The sequence below is a fragment of the Nycticebus coucang genome, chromosome 1, assembly GCF_027406575.1.
Source record: "Nycticebus coucang isolate mNycCou1 chromosome 1, mNycCou1.pri, whole genome shotgun sequence".
In the NCBI taxonomy this organism is placed as follows: Eukaryota; Metazoa; Chordata; class Mammalia; order Primates; family Lorisidae; genus Nycticebus; species Nycticebus coucang.
In genome coordinates, this window is record NC_069780.1 from 97,666,531 (window position 1) to 97,687,449 (window position 20,919).

At 43.4% G+C, this 20,919-nt stretch overlaps 2 protein-coding genes across 7 annotated transcripts in view; one reads left to right on the top strand and one right to left on the bottom strand.

Moving 5' to 3' along the window:
* Nucleotides 1-1,888, top strand: part of CENPU (centromere protein U) — a 41,901-nt gene extending 40,013 nt beyond the window's left edge. Inside the window, exon 13 of the mRNA XM_053584702.1 lies at nt 1,749-1,888. Coding sequence (XP_053440677.1) covers nt 1,749-1,862 — 114 coding nt within the window. The 3' untranslated portion in view covers nt 1,863-1,888. The remainder of the gene's footprint in view (nt 1-1,748) is intronic.
* PRIMPOL (primase and DNA directed polymerase) overlaps nt 1-20,919 on the bottom strand; it is a 48,999-nt gene that overhangs the window by 3,897 nt on the left and 24,183 nt on the right. Inside the window, exons 6-13 of one of the 6 annotated variants that reach the window (XM_053584659.1) lie at nt 15,895-16,182; nt 15,220-15,382; nt 13,495-13,592; nt 11,869-11,958; nt 11,682-11,790; nt 6,875-6,957; nt 6,749-6,795; nt 8-1,601 (exon numbers count right to left, since the gene is read on the bottom strand). In XM_053584659.1, the coding sequence (XP_053440634.1) occupies nt 1,587-1,601; nt 6,749-6,795; nt 6,875-6,957; nt 11,682-11,790; nt 11,869-11,958; nt 13,495-13,592; nt 15,220-15,382; nt 15,895-16,182 (893 nt within the window). In that variant the 3' untranslated portion in view covers nt 8-1,586. Of the gene's footprint in view, nt 1-7; nt 5,543-6,748; nt 6,796-6,874; nt 6,958-11,681; nt 11,791-11,868; nt 11,959-13,494; nt 13,593-15,219; nt 15,383-15,894; nt 16,183-20,919 lie in introns of those variants that run through there. The other 5 variants (XM_053584650.1, XM_053584627.1, XM_053584618.1 and 2 more) reach the window with 5 other exon arrangements.

The following is a 20,919-nucleotide window of genomic DNA, read 5'->3' on the forward strand; positions in this document are numbered from 1 at the left end:
AGTCTGATTCTCGCTGTTCACTGTGCCTGAGGGGGAATGAGGGCATCTGCCTACAAGTCCCAGGAGGCTTATGGAAGGTAAATGTAGACGCCATGTCACTGTGAGGCAGGGAAGGTTTGTTACAGCATCACTTCTCTTAGTTGAAGGCTGGAGGAGTAGGAAAAATCCAGAATCACTCATTTTTTTTTTTCTTTGGGTATTAACACTTTAGAGAATTGGATTTCATCAAGGGAAGTACAATTCTGTATAAACCCCAATTGACAGGACACTGCTTTGTTACAGTTCTCAACGTAAGACCACTCAGACTTATTTGGAAGAGACACCTCCTTTTGTTCTTCACCTAGCCCTTGTTCAGAGCATCTTTTGTATCTGAAAAAGAAGGCATTATCCCACATAAATGGTGTGATTTTACAAGTTGAGAAGCATAAAAAAGTATATAGAAAGAAATACCTGGTATTGTTTCAACAGATTATGTAGTTGCTTCTGGATTTTTACTGCAGGCCATCCAGCAAAGACTAATAGAGATGTTTAAGGTAGAGGAAAAAAAGTTTACATTTCTATACCCTAATTTCATATTTATATATAATGTACACATCTATGTTACCAGATTTGCATTCTGAATTCGATTTTAAGATTTTGACACTTATCTGCGGTTTATATCATAGATTGAGAAATAGAATCTGTTTTTATTTTCTGGTACTTCACTAGTCTTATTTTTTATTCAGAGTTGGTGATTTGGTTACTAAATTTGGAGAAATTAATAGTAGCATTAAGTCAACTTGAGCATAATCACTTAGGTTAAAACGGGGAGTGCCGCCACCTTGCTTGGGATGCCCTACTCTTACCGGTGTCCTGTTCTTTAAAGGCCTCAGTAGCTTCTTGTACTTTTGTGGTAGCCTCTGTTCCTTTGCCTCATAGCATGTAGGTGTTTGGGTATATATCCCACCTCTTTTCCTAAGCTAAACAAACATTGTGCACCAAATTGGAGTTCTTCCCCTGCCTGAGAGCAGGTGCCCACAGCATCTTGGACATCAGGCTGCCAAGTATTTAAGTTGAATTCCGTAGGATCACTTACGTAAGCTTTATACCTGAAAAAATTCCACTAATATGTGGGTGGAAGCCACAGTTTGACAGGTTTTTTGCTTAGTTTTCATCACTAATAAATCACCTTGTAGATATGATTAAACAGCAGAGTATGAAACATAAAATTCTGCAAGGAGATGGAATCACTCAGCTTCAGGTACAGTTTAGAGTAGGAAATTTGGCTTTGTTTCAAAATCATGAGTTAGATTGTGCCTTCTACTTTTTGTTGAGTTTGAATTCCGATTTTGCCTTTGGATTGGCAACCTCTAAGACATTAATTGATCCCCTGCCAAAGTAGTTTTTCTAGATGATTGATGTTTTATAGGCCTGGTATGAAAGTAGAACTCACATTTTTTTGTATTTTAAAATAGACACATGATCAAGCAGACCCCACACAGCCCCAAACCAAGCCTTGTCCTGTCTCAGGCACAATTTTATTTTAAATAATTTATTGACTGGGATGGATCAGTTTAAGCTCTGTTGACAGTTCCTTTCCAACTCTATCAATCAATTTTGTCCTAAGGAAATGAATATAAAAGCCAGTTAATGGTCCTAGTTTAAAAAACAAAAAATAGGCATTAGTCATAAGACTGAGCAATGCAAGTCTTGGTTATAAAGGTTGGGTTATAAAACTTTTTGTTAATCTAAACAAATTCTTTCAACAGTATGACTCATCGAGCCTTCCAGCTTTGTTATTTAACACAAGAACCGTTTTGGGAGCTGAAACTCATCTGCAAAACATCAACCATCAATTAGAGAAGCTCCTTGACCAGGAATGAGAAGACTAGTCTCCCAAAGTGTGCCTGTGTGAGGTACCAATATGGTGTAGTCACCAGCATTTAATATATTACTTTGTCCAAATAAATGACTGTGAATTTAATGTCTCACAGCTTTAAAGGCCATAATAATCTGGTCAGTCTTGAGTAACAAAGTTTAAAGTGCTGACATCCATCCACCCAGCCCTCACACAGGAGAGTTTTAACCTATACATAAACTTATATACTTAAGATTTCTAATGAACTTAAGTACACCAAAGTTAATTTTCAGTAAAACTCGTTTACTTAAATAAAAAAATTAAAGTGATACAACTTGATATAAACAGCATAACAATAAATATAATTGTCTATTTACTCAAACCTCACAGACTTCAGGTGAATTATTAGCCTGGTTATTTACGTGTCCACAGTTAATTAGCTAATCTTGTAATACTTCTATAATAAGTTCATCAGGAATTTCATCCACTGTACTATTGTAACTGAGAAGACTGTTCTCTGCAGCATCAACTAATTCAGCATCCTCAGTGGCTTCTAAAAAACAAACATCATCTGTGTCATCGTCCCATCCGGTGTCAGAGGACACATGGGCTGACAACTCATGAGGTGACTGCTGATGAGTAGTCTTGGTCCTACTGTCGTCTGCTTCATCTGTTGGAAACTCCTCTTCCTTTATTTCAGCAGGAAAAGGTGAGGGGAAGATATGTGATTTCACCAACACAACCTATATTGAATTAAGGTATTCAGCAGGTACTAAAGTGGACATGCTGGACAGCTCCTGTCTCCAAGCTCAGACACATACGAAAACTCCACTTTCCTGCAGTTTTTTCAGTATCTCGCAATGGGGCAGATTTAACAACTGGAATTGGAAAAAACACTTGCTATCCTGACCATGGACTTATTTCCCTATATTTTAAAAGTATTTTTTAAAATGAAGAACGTGGATTGAAAAAAGATGATTTTGGAACAACTGCAAAACATGACCAGATTGTATGTTAGATAATAATCCTGTATTGAGGTAAATTCCTGCATTTAACATTGCAGCGTAAACGTCATTCTTTAGTACTGACATGGAAGGTTTTGATGTCTGCATCTTACAGCTCAAGAGATTCACCAAAAACAGTGCATACAGTAGAGGGACAAAACCAATGTGGCCAATATAGGCAAAGGACAGACTTCCTTCTTAAATAAAATTTATAATTAATATTCAGATGACCAGTGTGCTAGTAAGATGATCAGTGTAATACAAAAGTATGTAAACAACCACTGGTAATTTAAATTACTTAACTGTTAAAAAACTGAGTGAAAGGTACATGGGTGTTTATAATAAAAGCTAAATAAACGTTCAAATAGTTGTAGCTATAATACTGTATCTTCCCTGGCATTTCTGAGGGGTTAACTTTTAAAAATACACTTTTTTTTATTTTTGTAGAGACAGAGTCTCACTTTATGGCCCTCGGTAGAGTGCCGTGGCCTCACACAGCTCACAGCAACCTCCAACTCTTGGGCTTAAGTGATTCTCCTGCCTCAGCCTCCCGAGTAGCTGGGACTCCAGGCGCCTGCCACAACGCCTGGCTATTTTTTGGTTGCAGTTTGGCTGGGACCGGGTTTTGAACCTGCCACCCTCGGTATATGGGGCCGGCACCTTACCGACTGAGCCATAGACGCCGCCCCACTTTTTTTTTTTTTTTAAGAGACAGAGTAGAGACAGAGTCTGTGTCACCCTTGGTAGAGTGCCGTGACATCACAGCTCACAGCTATCTCCAGCTCTTGGGCTTAGGTGATTCTCTTGCCTCAGCCTCCCCAGTAGCTGGGACTACATGTGCCCGTCACAACGCCCAGCTATTTTTTTGTTGTTGTTGCAGTTTGGCTGGAGCCGGGTTTGAACCCACCACCCTCAGTATATGGGGCTGGTGCCCTACTCACTGAGCCATGGGTGCTGCCCTAAAAATATTTTTTAACCTAGTAGTTACCAGAGAATTCAGCTATCCATATCTTAGAGACCAAGGATAGAATTTCCACCGTTTTCAAACTTGGATGGGGTTTTTACAGAAGACATTTTTAAAAACAGACTGAATAACTCAAGCACTTGTTCCATTTTTGTAGCAGGTAAATTTTAGTGACAGATGTAAAGGTTTAAATTTATAGGGCGGCGCTGTTCTGGAACTCCCCAAAGAGCTGTCAGAAATCTTTGATCCCACAAGAGAATGCCTGAGTTCAGAGCTACTGGAGGAGTTGATGTCCTCAGAGTGTGTGCCCCCTTCCCCCCGCCTTTCTCCGCCCCCCGGGAGACCACGATTACATCTACAACCTGGACGAGACTGAAGGTGTCTGTGACCTCTTTAATGTACCTGTTCTCAACTCTGACTGACAGGGACATGCCCTGTGTGGCCAGGACCCAGACTGACCTGGGGCCTGCCTGGGGACCTTCCTCACTCACCCTTACACAGCTTGAGAGCCACAGACTCCTGTTCCCCAGCCTCCCCTCTGCACAGTTCTGGCCACAGTTCCCATTCCTGCTCTGGCACTCGCACTGTGCTTGCAGTGTAGGGGAAAGGGCTTCAGCACCCACCACCATGGAGCCAAAGTGTTTGTTTCTCCTTTTCTGGGGCTTGTTCATCACAGGCTCAGCTGCCACCCAGTGGCACAGACCTGAGGACTCCCCACTGCCCCCTTAGGGCAGCTTGTCCAGCCCCACTGCCCTGTTCCTGCTAGCGGGTCACCCTCTAGGAGAAAAGGGTGGGGTGGAACTGGGCACATCCCAGCACCACCCCTAGCTTCCTTTGCTGCTCCCTGCCCCTTGACCCTCCAGCTCCTATGTACCCCTTCTTCTGCTGGGCCCTTAGCCCTGACAACCTGCAGGTGGTGGTGGGGAGGTGCTAACAGGAAGGAACACAGGTCTCCAGCTAGGAATCTGGGTGCTCTGTCCCTGAGGATTAGCCCAACCTCCTGCTGCCCCATTGCCCCCCTTATTTCCATTTATTCGTTTACCCTCATGTAAAGCCATTTGCAGAGATTTAGAAAGATTTACAGTAACGAATGGATTCCTATATAAAAGATTATTTTTATACTTTTTGCAGCAAAAGGAAATTGTAATATTTGTACAGTGTCCAAGTGAATAAAAATAATGCCTAAGGCTAAAAAAATAAAAATAAATTTACAGAAGTTCTTGGGAGAGGGAATGGGTAAATTAATATAGGGCACACTTGTAATTTCCTGAAATAAAGGGAAAAAAATTCTTGCAAGAAGTATTACCGGAGAAAAATGGATAGAAGGATAAGTACAAGCAATTCAAGGTAATAGTAAATCTGAAGCAAGGTTTATCTTCCTTAAGGAAATGCAAATTAAAACCACCACCTTTTGCCTACTGGGTTGGTAGAGGTTAAAAGGTTAAACATAAGCAATGTGGGTTAATATGTGTGCTAATAAAAGTTATTTGTGGGGCGGCCCCTGTAGCTCAGTGAGTAGGGCACCACCCCCATATACCAAGGATGGTGGGTTTGAATCTGGCCCGGCCAAACTGCAACAAAAAAAATGTCCGGGCATCGTGGAGGGAGCCTGTGGTCCCAGCTACTCGGGAGGCTGAGGCAGGAGAATCACCTAAGCCCAAGAGCTGGAGGTTGCTGTGAGCTGTGATGCCACAGCACTCTACCAAGGGTGACAAGGTGAGATGTGAGACTCTTTCTCTAAAAAAAAAAAAAAAAGTTATTTGTGGAAGTCTAGTGTTCTGTATCCTGTCATTTTTAAGGAAAGAAATTTGGTTATAGGCACTAATGAAAATATTTTGATACTTTACCAAGTAGTATATATACCATATGACTTTAAAAAAAGATACAAGCAGCTGATGCATGGTGGCTCACACCTGTAATCCCAGCACCCTGGGAGGCTAAAGTGGTGGATTGCCCGAGCTCATGGGTTTAAGACCAGCAGCCAGAGTGATACCCCATCTCTAAAAATAGCTGAGTGTTGTGGTGGGCAGGCAACTGTAGTCCCAGCTATTTGGGAGGCTGAGGCAAGAGAATCACTTGAGCCTAAGAGTTTGAGGTTGCTGCAAGTATGACACCAGGGCACTCTACCGAGGGTGACAAAATGAAACTGTCTCCGCCCCCCCCACCAAAAAAAAAAAAACAGATAAAAATGTATCTGATACAAATTTTGGGAGATAAAAATATATCTGCATATTATCAGTTATCTCTACTCAAATTATGAGTTAGATTCTTTCCTTTGTAACTATTTTCTAATTCATTCTACAATGCATGTTAATTATTAATATCTGGGTAAATATGTAGTACCAATATTAGTAAGAAAATAGCTGGATTGTTGGGCGGCACCTGTGGCTCAGTGGATAGGGCACGGGCCCCATATACCAAGGGTGACAGTTTCAAACCCGGGCCTGGCTAAACTGCAACAAAAAAATGGCCAGGCGTTGTGGCGGGTGCCTGTAGTCCCAGCTACTTGGGTGGCTGAGGCAAGAGAATCGCCCAAGCCCAGGAGTTGGAAGTTGCTGTGAGCTGTGACGCCACAGCGCTCTACCAAGGGTGATACGGTGAGACTTCTTTCTCTTAAAAAATTAAAAAAAGAAAAAAGCTGGATTGCCAAGTCTGGTAATATCTACCAAAATTAAAACTGCATATACTCTCTGATAAAATTCTGCTTCTAGAAATTCATCCTTCAGTTAGTTCAAAGAAACATAAAAATGAGAATTTTGGTTTATTTTGTAAAGCAAAAGCATGAGAAACTTCTTAAATATCTGGGACTAGTTAAATTGCTGTGTATTCCTAATTGGAAGCAGGTGCCAAACTTTGTGCTCTTAGCCATCTGGACACAGGGACGCTATGTGTAACTCCACTACTATACCAAGAACTGCAATGAAAAGCAAGACCTGGACTTACCTCTCTGAAGAGAAACTGGAGACACACTTCGGCAGGTAGTGGAGAACCTGTATCAGACAGCGAACTGTTTTATATAGATGCCACCTAATTTGTACTTCGGGTTAAATATAAATAAAAATAACTCACAGTCAGATCTGAAGTTTTCTGCTTTACACACGGGGTCATAACATTTCTGATACCAAACTTCATTTTTGAGGTCAACCAGAATCCTTTGTTTCAAAAAAAAAAGGTAAATATTAACACCCAAGACTAGATAGCAAAATTTCCCTGCATGCTGTTTATAGGAGCTAAGTCTAAGACAAAGATGTTAAAAAGTAGAAAGTAGACACCAACCAAAAGAAAAAGCCTAAGGGAAAAAAGTAGACAGTGATGAAAGTTCACACTGGGAAGATAAAACATTCCTAACCTGTATCCTCCAAATAATAAGACTTCAAAATACAGCCTGTAGTCCTAGCTACTTAGGAGGCTGAAGCAAGAGAATCGCCTAAGCCCAAGAGCTGAAAGGTTGCTGTGAGCTATGACTCTACTGCACTCTACCAAGGGTGACAAAGTAAGACTCTCTTAAAAAAAAAAAAAAAGACTTCAAAATACAGTAGAACCTCCACAACTGGCCACCTCCTTAAGCACAGACTGGATATGGCCCACATATATTTATCAGTACAGGAGGCCCAGTTCCTTATAGTGACCACTTCCATATGGTGACCAGGGTTATAGTCCCTTGGGTGGTCACTTACAGAGGTTCTGCTCTATGGGAACAATTTAACACTGGGGGCCAAGCCAGGGAATCACTTGAGGCAGGACTTTGGGCAAAAACCAAACACCATCCAAAAAAAAGCTGGCCATGATGGCACATACTTGTAGTCACAGCTACTTAGCAGGCTAAGGCAGCTCAAAAAGAAAAAAATTTTTTAAATGTGAATACTGACAGGACTATAAGGATAAACTTTTTTACCATAAATCCAGATCTTAAAAAAATTCTTCGTAATTTACAGATCCAATAACCAAAAGGTCAATGAGAATATAGAAAATGTGAATGACGGGCGGCGCCTGTGGCTCAACGGGTAGGGCGCCGGTCCCATATGCCGGAGGTGGCGGGTTCAAGCCCAGCCCCGGCCAAAAATAAAAAAAAAAAAAAAAAAAAAAAGAAAATGTGAATGACAATTAAAAACCAATTAAATCTGATCTAATGGGCATATATGGATCAGCACCTTATCGTGTACAATAATAACTGACACCATGCCAGCTATAAATGAATCTTACCAATTTAAAAGTATCAGTTCACACAGAACACATTCTCTGATACAAAGCAAATTTTAGAAATAAAAGGCTAATAGAAACTCATAATTTGTTTTGTTTTTTGAGACAGTCTCACTTTGTCTCTCCTGGTAGAGTGCTGTCACATCACAGCTCACAGCAACCTCAGACCCTTGGGTTCAAGCGATTCTCTTGCCTCAGCCTCCCAAGTAGCTGGGACTACAGGTGCCCCCCACAACGCCCAACTATTTTTTTGAGGCAGGGGGTCTCACTCTGGCTCAGGCTGGTCTTCAACCTGGGAGCTCAGGCAGTCGACCTGCCTCTGCCTCGCAAATGCTGGGATTACAGGTGAGCCACCGTGCCCAGCATGCCTGGCTATTTTTTAAGAGACAGGGTCTAGCTTAGGCGGATTTCAAACTCGTGAGCTTAGGTGATCCTCCTGCCTAAGCCTCCCAGAGTGCTCATAATTTAATTAAAAACATTTATGGCTCAGCGCCTGTGGCTCAAGCAGCTAAGGCACCAGCCTCATACAGCTGACCTGGCGGGTTCAAATCCTGCCCGGGCCAGCCAAACAACAATGATGGCTGTAACCAAAAAAAATAGCTGGGCATTGTAACAGGTGCCTGTAATCCCAGCTACTTGGGAGGTGGAGGCAGGAGAATCCCTTGAGCCCAGGAGTTGGAAGTTGCTGTGAGCTGTGATGGCATAGCACTCTACTCAGGGTGACAGCTTGAGGCTCTGTCTAAAAAAAAAAAAAAAATTCTAAGTAACCAATAGCCCCAGGAAAAAGAATAGAAATCAGAAAATACTTCAATGGAACTGGAAATCTATACTAAAAGTATGTGAAATGTCTGTCCTTTTGGGATGCCATAATCCCCCTGCTCTGCTCCGGCTACAGCTGCCTTCCCTTCTCTCTTTCTCATCCTCCCCAATATAAAATCAACCTTATATTCTTAAAAAAAAATGTAAAATGCAGCTAAAATGACCATCAAGGGACATTTGTAGTCTTAAAAGTTTACATTATGAAAGCAGAATGGCTCGGCGGCGCCTGTGGCTCAAGGAGTAGGGTGCCGGTCCCATATGCCGGAGGTGGTGGGTTCAAACCTAGCCCCGGCCAAAAAAAAAAAAAAAAAGAAAGCAGAATGGCTAAAGAAATGAATTAAATAACTTGGAAAATGAGTAACATAATAAATCCCCTAATAAGGCAGGAAGTAGTGAAGAACAAAAAGTAAAAATAATTAACAATGTCAAAACTTCAAGATAATGAAATTATAAAATTCATCAAAAAATAAGACATGTTATTAGAAATTAAATATCATACATAAAATTGAATGAACTTATCAGTAACCTTGAAAATTCTAGTTAAATTAAAAATTTGATTTAGTTTAAAATTCACCCAATTTACAGAAAAGGAAGCATGAAATGGCTCATATTCCACGAAGCAGCTGGTGAGGTGAAGTGGTGGTGAGGACTATGTGCCCAGGAGAGAAAAGCAGGAGACTTGGTCTGGTCTTATAAGCGTTCCAATTACAGACTTCCTAATAGATGGACAAGGCTTCAGTTCCTGTCCTCAATATTACATCACACTTCATTCCTTTCAAGGGTGCCCCACCTTTGAAAGAGCTGGGTTTTTGGTGGTGGTTGTGATAAAAAACATTATCCACGAGGAACATAAGTGGGGTGGGAGTGCGGGGTCTCTAATCTGAGTCCATGGTTTAGGAGGTCTCGTGACACCAAGAGGGCACACGTTCCCATTCATATGTAGGAGCATTTAATACTCAAACAAAGGCCGGGTATGGTGGCTCATGCCTGCAATCCCAGCACTTTGGGACACCAAGGTGGGCAGGTCACCTGAGCTCATGAGTTTGAGCCTAGCCTGAGCTAGAGCAAGACCCCATCTTTAAAAATATCTAGGCGTGTGGCAGGCGCCTGTAGCATTCCCAGCTATTTGGGAGGCTAAGACAAGAGAATCACTTGAGCCCAAGAGTTAGAGGTTGCTATGAGCTATGACACCTGGGCATTCTACCGAGGATGACATAGTGAGACTGTCTTAAAAAAAAAAAAAAAAATCAGACAAGTATGCTCTTTGAAAGTGTGAATATTCTTTTTCAAACAGCTAATGAATTGTCAGGACATAAGTACTTAATCAGGTTGTTTGAAAGTAATTCATTAACACAGCTCTTAGGTATTTATTTTGGCCTCAAAGCAAATGCAAAAAAAATGATTAAAATACCATGGGGTACCAGAATGCCTTTTGTAGGATATTCTCAATTTTAAAGTTGTGTATGGTAAGTAAACAGAACATACAGGTGGATGAGACATGGTTTCCTGGAAATGCCGCCCATGCTGTGCCACCGTGTGGTATAAATGAGGCTGTCTCAGCCTGTGTGCTCCCTGCTGTGTGGTGACCGCTCCCTTGTGTGCCAAGTCAGGGCAGGAGGGGCCGCACTCTGCCTCACCTATGCCTTTTCCTTCCCTATCCCTATCCCACACCTCATCAGCAAGGCTGCACGGAAGGTGAGATCACCTAACAGTGCAAAAGTAATGGGGAGACCATGGAGCAGTAGCTGATCTCAGAACACTGCTGGCAGGAGTATAAATTAGCACCACCACTCAGGAGACAGCTTATTACCCAGCAGAATTAAATGTGTCCACACTGTATGACACAGCACCTCCCCTCGTAGATATGTACGTGCTTTGAGAGCTTCTGGCACGTGTGTACTAGGCGATGTGTACAAGGAGGCTCACAGCTTCATGGTTTATGAAAGTGACCCAAATGCCCAAGGCAGGACACAAACTGTGGCATGTTTGTGGCCGCCTGGTGGGACAGAATAAGGACCAACAAACAAGCAGCAGCTACATGTCCTGATGTGGACGCACCTCCCAGGGACCCGTGAAAGGGTACAGTTCAAACACATGCAACATAAAACCCTATGTTGTTCAGATACCAACATACATGCAAAAAGTCATAGAGAAAAGAAAAGACAGACATAAAATCTAGGGTAACAGCTGTAACCTCTGAGGGCAAAAGAGGAAGAAACGAGTTGAGCCCACAACGTGCTTCTGAGGTTTATCAAGTTCCACTTCCTAAGGTGAGTGGCAGACACAACAAGCGGTCAGTTTAGTGTTAGTCTGTAAGGTACATGTCCCTCATATGTACCCTAGTGAGTGTACTTCACAATACAACTTGCTGTGACTTTTGACTTTTTGATAAATAGTGACTTTTGGTTAAATTAATACACACACAAAAAAAATAGAAAGATATATCAAGCTGATAACCATAGTTGTCACCTTGATGTCATAACACCGAGGAGTCTCCTTGCCCAATCTGCCCAATTTTGATCTAGATTCTAGGAGGTGCCCAGGGCCGGTGACAATAGGGAGGGAGAGGCACCTTCCTTTTCTCCACCTGGCCACTCTCTGTCCCTGCTCAGTCTACCTGAGTTGTCTCAAGATACACGTATACTAAAGGGTTAGTTTACCAAATAAAATAAGAATACAGCTGATGTACTAGAAGCAATGCAATAATTAAGATATACAAATTGACCAATAAAAAATACTAAGTACAACAAATATAAATTTGATTACAAAATTTATCACAGAAACATTTTTATACTCTCAAACATAAAAATCTAAAATATATTGGTTAAACACACAAATCATTGATAATGTTACTTACATGATATTATTACTCTTGTGAGCTCTTTCGATGTTTGCACACCAGCGATATTTACAAATATTATACACCAGTAATTCTTCTGGGAAAAAGTAGTTCCAATGCCGAATCCCTAAAATGCAAACAATGTTTCTAAAGGTCCTGCTAGTCTTACTACCTCATAGTTAAGAAAGAAAAAGATTAGCTATACCTCCTGTAATGCCATTTTTATTCACCAAAGAAAGAACAAAACGATCAACTTCAGGATAGGGAGAACACTGAAAACCTTCAATGGTTCTTACTGCAACAGAGAGAAAAATTAACGTAAATTACAACAGCTGTTAAGTTCAATTTCGATTAAATTGTTACTTAGTACAACAAGTATGTGTTTTGCAACCCCTCAACTTCTTTTCTCCTTTTTGCAAGTTGCCTTTCAGTCCCTTCATGGGCTTTTTGTTATCTTGCAAGGAAGCAGGTAAAATTCAAGACATCTCAATTAGGTCAAATGTTAACTGATTTTCAGAAAGAACATCTGAAATAATTTCAGCTGTTGTGTTCCTTCTGGCAAAGACAAAAGCAGCGCCTGGCATCCAGGAGGGGCCTAGTTCTACCAGCAAGGCCTTGATGTGGCCAAGAGCCAGCCTGGTGCTCACACCCCAGCCCTGGTGGTCCCTGAGGAACATAAATGAACTCACAGAACTTCAGCAGATGAGATTGTGATCGTGAGGATTCAAGACCACTCTGTACTCAGATCTCCACACAGTTAAAGGTTTTCCCAGACCACAAAAACAAGCCCCCCCACCACACACACACCCTGGGTGCCCTGAGGAACTGCTGCTGCTTCTAGGCAGAGTAGACAACCAGCCACACAGGCAATCCCTGACAACACCAAACAATTCTGAGCCCAAATCCTGAGACGCCCTGCGGTTCCCTAGGGTGTGCATCTCCCCCGAATCCAGGAGGGATAAACTGGGCTCGATCACAGCAAGTGCCCCATGGTCCTCAGCTAGAGGCACTGACTGTGCAGTTACACTGTGCAGCTAAGGACCTACTGCAATAATATGGAATGGCCAGTTTAAATTTTACTTTTTTTGAGATACAGTCTCGCTTTGTCACCTCTGGTAGAGTGCTGTGGCGTCATAGCTCACAGCAACCTCAAACTCTTGGGCTCAGGCAATACTCCTACCTCAGCCTCCTGAATAGCTGGGACTACAGGCGCCCACCACAACGCCCAGCCGTTTTTAGAGACTAGATCTCACTCTTTGCTCAGGCTGGTCTCCAACTCCTGAGCTCAGGCAATCTACCCGCCTCAGCCTCCGAAAGTGCTGGGATTACAGGTGTGAGCCACTGTGCCCAGCCTGGAAGTTTAAATTGTAAAGACAGAAAAATCCGCCAGGCACAGTGCTCCTGCCTGTAATCCCAGTACTCTGGTAGGCTGAGGCAGATGGGTTGCCTGAACTCACAGGTTTGAGACCAACCTGAGCCAAGAGTGAGACCCCGTCTCTAAAAAAATAGCCGGCCATTATGACAGGTGCCTGTAGTCCCAGCTACTCGAGAGGCTGAGGCAAGAGAATCATCTGAGCCCAAGAATTTGAGGTTGCTGTGAGCTGTGACACTACAGCACTCTACTGAGGGCGACTTGAGACTCTCTCAAAAATAAAATAAAAAAAAAATGAAATGAAATAGCAAGTAATCCTTTAATAAACATCTTTTTTTATATACTTTTTCCACCTAGAAGTATTTTTAAATGATCAATGGATATGAATACTTAAGATTTTAAGGCAAAATCTATTTTATATCCCTAAATTTTGATAGGAAATTATTTTCTTAAAATTACCTGAAGTGCTGGAAGTTCTGGTTCCATTAGAATATTCAATTCCCTTTCGTTTATCCTGAGATATGTCACATGTAAGAATTTTTAAAGAATCTGAGAATCTGAAGAAGAAAATATGTGAAGGAAACAAATATAACATTCTATTACAATTCAAGAGGAATAGCTATAGAAAGGAAACACATTTGACATAGTTCCATATTAAAATCCTTTGGGTCAGATGAGGTGGCTCATGCCTATAAACCCAGCACTCTGGGGAGGCTCAAGTGGGAGGATCACCTGAGCTCAGGAGTTTGAGACCAGCATGAGCAAAAGTGAGACCCCATTTCTACTAAGACAGCCAGGTGTTGTGGCAGGCCCCTGTAGTCCCAGGTACTTGCAAGGCTGAGACAGGAGGATCCCCTGAGCCCTGGAGTTTGAGGTTGCTGTGAGCTATGATGAAGCCATGGCACTCTACCAAGGCCGACAGAGTGAGATTCCATTTCCAAACAACAACAACAAAGAAAATGCTTCAACAGTTAACTGTAAATTGTTGCAGGACGTTTCTTTTTTTTTTCTTTTATTTTTTTGGAGACAGTCTCACTTTGTTGCCCTCAGTAGAGTACTGTGGCCTTATAGCTAGCTCACAGCAACCTCAAACTCTTGGGCTCAGGCTAGCCCTTGTGAGTAAGGGTGCCGGCCCCACATATCGAGGGTGGTGGGTTCAAACCCGGCCCCAACCAAACTGCAACAAAAAAATAGCCAGGTGTTGTGGTGGGCGCCTATAATCCCAGCTACTTGGGAGGCTGAGGCAAGAGAATTGCCTAAGCCCAGGAGTTGGAGGTTGCTGTGAGCTGTGATGCTACAGCACTCTACCGAGGGCAATAAAGTTAGACTCTGTCTCTACCCCCCCCAAAAAAACTCTTGGTTTCAAGTGATTCTCTTGCCTCCGCCTCCCAAATAGCTGGGATTATAGGCACCGGCCACAATGCCCGGCTATGAGGTCGTTTTAGAGATGAGGTCTCGCTCTGGTTCAGGCTGGTATTGAACCTGTGACCTCAAGCAATCCACCCGCCTTGGCCTCTCAAGGGTGCTAGGATTACAGGCGTGAGCCACCATGCCCAGCATGCCTGGCAGGACATTTCTGCCACATTTGCCCACAAAAGCAACACCCCTACCTACATAAAAAGAGTATGAACTGTCAATTAAAAATAAAATGTTTTTTAAAAGATTCAACTGGGGACTGTGTAAAATACTGTCCTCAGTTACACAGTGGATCAGAGGACTCTAGGACTGCTAAAGGGACAGACTGAAGTGTTCAGCCAGTGGGTCCACAGTTCCGCATCTGCAGGTTCAACCACATCCACACTGAAATATTTAAAGGCCAAGTGTGGTGACAGCACCTGAAGTCCCTGCTACCCCACTCAAAGGCTGAGGTGGGAGGATCGCGTGAGCCCAGGAGTTATGACCATGCCACTGCACTCTGACAGAGATGACGGGGCCAGACCCTGGGGCTCAAATAAACAAATAAGTAAAACATACAGGAGGATTAACAGTAATTATAAAAGGATATGAAAAGTACTTTACATTTTATTATTATTTTTCAGTTAAGGGAAAAAAAGAGAACAGTTAACTTAGATTTAAGACGTGACCATTCTTTTACTTTAGGTGGAATGAATTTATGTGACTCACATTTTAGTTAATACACAACGACACTGTTCAGTAAACATTCATCATGCTGGTATTGCATACCTGACATTGCTGACCAGAGAAGCAAGAAAATACTGATATTCTTTAGAGATACATTTTGGCTGGAGAGGAAAAAATCTGTTGTCTTCAGCGACCTCCAAAGCCACACGCTTTCCTATTTTTGATGATTTATAGAGTCGAAAATTTCTATTTCTTGTATAAACTCCTACATCAAAAATAAATCAAAATACATGTTTTCTGTGACTTTTACAGTCAACAAATATTATTTTTGTACATTACTAGGAGGAACAACTAAAATTTATGTCATCTAATTTATCCTCTCAGCAGTGTTGGAGGTTGCTGGTCTAACGGTCCTCTACCACAACTCCCCTGACAAACCGGGCGTGGTGGTGGCACATGAAGTCCCAGCTACTCAGGAGGCTGAGGCGGGAGGACCATTTGAGCCCAGCTCAGGCAACACAGCAAAACCCCATTTCTAAAATGTAAAAGCAAAGCCAAACAAAAACCAACTCCCTTGACAGGAAGCCTCTGGACATTCAGAGTAGCTGCCAGTCACAGCTGTTCCCGTCTGCCTCCTGAGCTCCCCGCTCAGGCCCGGCGGTGCCTACATGTCAGGGGTAGAAGTGAGAACTCCGAGCACAGTGGCCAATGGGCACCGCTTATTTCTCACAGAAGTACCCGGAAGGTCTGACAGAGACAACTGGCAAGTGAACTTACCGAGATCTACAAAAAGATGCTTTTCTCCCATGTTATTCTTCACAACTAAAAATGAAAGATCAGGAGAGCTCTGCTCAGCAGACTCCAGTGGCTCCAGTTTCCCGGAATTAAAGGTCCAGCTCCCTCCTATGTCGCTCTCTGTGGACATTTGGTTAAAGGAAATTCCTTGTTTTATTGGTGCTTCAGAAACATGGGGACATCCATGGCCTGTTGTCTCCTGAAGCCCACTGTCACTTTCTCTGGCAATTAAGTGACGAACAGGCTGAAAAATTTTTCTCACAAAATTACCTAAGGAAAAAAGATGCTATGGTTAGTCTGATTCTTCTTTTCCATAAAATCGTAACTTAAGACCTGGGCACAAACCTACACGTGGCCTTTTTTTCATTTCTGATTTTGAAACTGAGTTGTTGTCATAAACTGTGACACGTCTCTCCTGCTACTTCCTGCCACCTAAGCAATCTTTTACTTTTCATCTTCCACTGGCAGGGGAGCTGGGCGTCATTTTAAAAGGGAAGGTTAATTTGACAAAGTGTGTCAGTGTCACCAGCATGGACTTGTCACCCAGACTCCATGTCTATTAACACAAACCGAGCGGGGTTGTAGTCAATGACTAAAGAAAGGGGGGTTCATGGGAGGTGGCTGCTGCCCAGGAGTGCGGAGAGAATCTCTGCCAGACCCTGTTGAAGGCAGGACACCAGCCAATGTCTCAGGAGCACATTCTCTCTTTTTTCCCTGCCATCTTACAGGATTGCCTGTCCTATGAGCCCTGACTTTCACAGCCACCAGCTCCAATGAGGTCACTTCTCTTACCTCTCTCTCAAAACTTCATGGTTTGGACTATGGCCTTGGAGCTAGAATCCAAAACTACAGCAATTCAATACATTTACTGTACTCCGATATCTATCCTAAGAACTCAAGACCAGAGGTCCTATCTGGACCACGAGAAGTTTTGTGAGCCTGTGCAGAGATGGAGAATGAACCAGGGAGGAAGCAATGGGGACTGAGAAAATAAAATACAAGAGAAGACACAGAAAAGATGGGGTCAGGAGGTCTGTCTGACACAGGTGATGACTGCAGCCAGCACCAAAACACAAATCAGTTTTACTTTATAGTTTCTCAGCACGCTTGTTTTTACAGGGCAGTAGCATCGACAGAAGACATATTTTTGGTCTTACAATATCATTGGAAAACGTAAATTATCAAAAACAAATCATCCTGTTAATGGTTTCTTGCTTCATTAATGTACGTTAAAAGGTAAAAAGGGAAAGATCACCAGGATGTCTGCATAGTTTCTAAAGATTAACTAGACAAACAAATCGCTACCTGATTTCTGGCAGAGGGAGCATGGAGAAAGGAGTATTGTTTGCAAAAGGAGGAGAAGCAGTTGGGGGGTCATTCTCTGAATGTTTCCCAGGCTGTGGGGGCTCTGCCGCCTTCACAGTCTGCTCGCCACACAGAAGTATGTAAGATAGTCTGGGACTTCTTTAAATTCACATATATTATTATCTCATGAAATCCAGTAATAATTTGGCTATTATTTCATATATATAAATACTGGAAAAATGCAATACTATAAGAAAAAGTTAATTTTTTTTTTTTTTTTTGAGACAAAGTCTCAAGCTGTCACCCTGGGTAGAGTGCTGTGGCATCACAGCTCACAGCAACCTCTAATCCCGGGCTTAAGCGAGTCTCTTGCCTCAGCCTCCCAAGTAGCTGGGACTACAGGTGCCCGCCACAACACCCAGCTATTTTTTGGTTGTAGTTGTCACTGTTGTTTGGCAGGCATGGGCCGGGCTCGACCCCACCAGCGCTGGTGTATGTGGCTGGCGACTTAGCCGCCCGAGCTATAGGCACCGAGCCAAAGGTTAATTTTAATCTCTAGAACTGTCGTCTCCTTTTATCCCTCACTTTATTCACCAGAAAGCCTTGAACTCTTAAACGAAAACTTATACAAGCTCTCAATTCAAAATTCTCCTTCTTCCAGTCAGCCTTAATTACTTCCTCACTCAAAGAAACAAATCCAATTTCTTACAAAGCACCAAAAGTAAAATGAAAGCAAATAAAATGAACGTTGCAGTGATATGCCTGTACAGATATGACTGCTTCTGGAATGAGGGAGAAAAGACAGACAGTGAAATACAGTGTGTCCAAGACAAACAAAGCAATATAAACATAAATCGATAGAGTTAATTTTCCTGGAAACATAAAATTGCATCTGGTTCACTGGAGGCAGTAAGATAAGACTGGTAGCTCACTCTGGGAGGCTAAAGAGGAAGAATCACTTGAATTCAGGCTTGTCGTGAGCTGTGACTGTGCCACTGTGCTCCAGCCTGGGTGACAGAGTAAGTCTTAAAAAAAAGAAAAACAAAGTGAACGCAAGTTGCAGAAATGGCAATTGGGTGGCACTGAGCAGCCCACCGAGCCCCATGGACTGCATGTGACAATGGCCCCTCACGTCACCTCCCCGCCTCACAAAGACAGGGACTGTCTCACCAGCTGTAGTAAAGCAAAAGAACCACAGAAATGTCAGGTGTGATGGCAAACTGGCAGAAAAATATTTTTAAGTAGATCAAATTCCGTGATCTTACATTGAATCTACTTCCCCTTTCCAAGAGGCTGTTGACAGAGCTGGAGATGCCAGCAGGAGACCAGTGAGGGAAGGGGCCAGGGGAACACCACCTGCTCCATACTGTACGGCTGACCTTGGTTGGCCGCTCAGACTGAGGGGCACAGCCTCAGATGACACCCACTAACTTTGTCTCTGCTTCACACACTAGACCCCCACAGGCTCCAGTCAGCCCCATGTTCTTATCTCTCTGTTTGCTTATACTATGCTAATAGTAAAGGCTTTCTGAGCTTGTTTATATGATGACAAACAAAAACCTTACTGGAAGCCCAGGAGTAAGATATCAGAAGATGCCTTTCTGAGCAACAGGGTCTCAGTTTTTAGCCTGTGCCTAGTAGTCCAGAGCAGACTGGGAAGGGTAAACTGGAAGCAAAGAAATGGTTTGCCAGGACTCATCTCCACGCAGACAGGAGGGCTTCACCATCCCCATGTTTGTTATTGGACGAAGAAGGTCTGGCCACCTGTCGCTGCCAGCCAATATGCAGAGACAGGGACAGGTCCACCAAACTTTGTTAGAAGGCCCGTGATTCTGGAGAACAGTGACAGTAGCCTCCCCAAGACTATTCTGTTCTTCCATTTCCAAAACCACAGTTTTATTCATAAAAATTCAAAGCAAAGATCAACTTTAACCCTTACTTTAAATAATAATCAGTACAACTCAGTGACCTATTACAACATTTCCAATTCAAAAGTCAATTTCATAAATCAATTCTCCTACTCAAGATCTGCATCTTTAGGGTGGGAGGTAAATTTACAAAACAGTAAGAATGAAGACAGGGGTGAAGGTCAGATACAACCTAAACTGCCCAGCCCAGCTGTGTCGCATCTGCCCAGCCTCCTTGACTCCATAGTCTCACACCACTGCTTTCACCTTCACTCAGCAAATACTCACGGAATGCCCACTTGTACGCCTTACTGTTGTGCTTGTTTTTACTCAGTAAGGGTATTACCACTGAGAGGTTTAGGGACAGAGTCCTGCCGGGTCCGCAAGGAGAGGCGGCCAGTCCAGAGATGAAGGACAGGCTTTATTTTAAAGGAGCTCAATGGAGTCTGAGCAGCAGTCAGCCCCCCTCACACAGTTTCAAGGAACTTTTTATTAGTGTAGCTAGAATGTAGGAGGGGGTCATGAGAGGTGAGGGAAGTCACTTTTCCTGCAGAGTGAAAGATGCTGCATCTGCCACTGATTGAATTACTGCCTTCCACAAAAGGTGTTAAACTTGCACAAAGGTCTTATCTCTAGTTCCAGCCAGGGCCTGGGTAGGAGATCTGATGCTTTCCAGGAACACCAGTCTTGAAGCATTTCAGGAAGGTGGAGAGGGGGTTGCCGTGACCATGCCTTTGGTTTCTGACCTCCTCTCTATCACTAGCGTCCTCCCAGGTTGGCTGTACTCTTGTCAAGGTCGCAAGGATTTACAGGAGTATGGGAAGAGGGCTGCTGTGACCACAATTTGGTTTCTGGCCTGCTTTCTTTCTGTACTTGTCTCCCAAATAGCTGTACTTTTGTCAGAGTCCTGAGGAGTTCTTCCCCACAACCATTACGCGCTAAGCTCTGGAAATAATCACGTACAGTAGTGAAGAATCAGTCCCTGCCCCTAAGAAATATTAAGTGAATTGAAGAGAAGACAAAGGAAACAGGAAATGACTCGAGAAGTGGTACACGCAACCAATCCCAGACCCTGTAACCCAGAGCAACACTCAGCTCAATCTTAGGGTTTGGGCCATGACTAAAAAACTTCTCAGATGATGTGACAGCTGCAGAGACCTGACAGACTGGCCGAATCTGGAGACGTGTCTGTGCAGACAGCTGCATCAAACATGCAGTGGCCCGGGGAACCCAGGAAACGCGGCCCCAATGTGCCGTGTGAGGTGGCCACAGATGAGGCAGAAGCACAGGGGCCTCACCATGTTCCTTCAAGCAGGCAAAGAATGTCCATCCATGCCCCTAGGGCCCAGAAGCAGGGTCCCCAGCTCACTCCAGCTGGCTGACCAAGTGAGTGGGTTGAAAGACACACCGTGGGTGGAGCAAGATGGCAGCCGAGTAACAGCTTCCTTGCATCTGGGCACCGTGAGTCTGGGGATATAGGACTCCAGGCATCTCTGGCTGGTGGGATCTGCCTATCATCACCCCTGAGAGGATACAGGGAGTCAGCGAGAGACTTCTGGACCCCAAGAGGAGGATTAAAACAGTGGAAAACCGGCAAGTGGTCGCGTGTGTTCAATCTGCCTAAACCCGCCCGCAACTGTAAGTTCAGTAGCAGCGAGACTGCAAACCAGAAAGGCCTTACCTGTGAACTGTTTTGGTGTCTTTGGACTTGGCACTCAGCTGAACTGCCTTGGGGAGAGCCTGAGCGGGAGTGCGGAGAACTTTGGCCTTTGTCTAGGGCCCCAGTCTGAGCCGC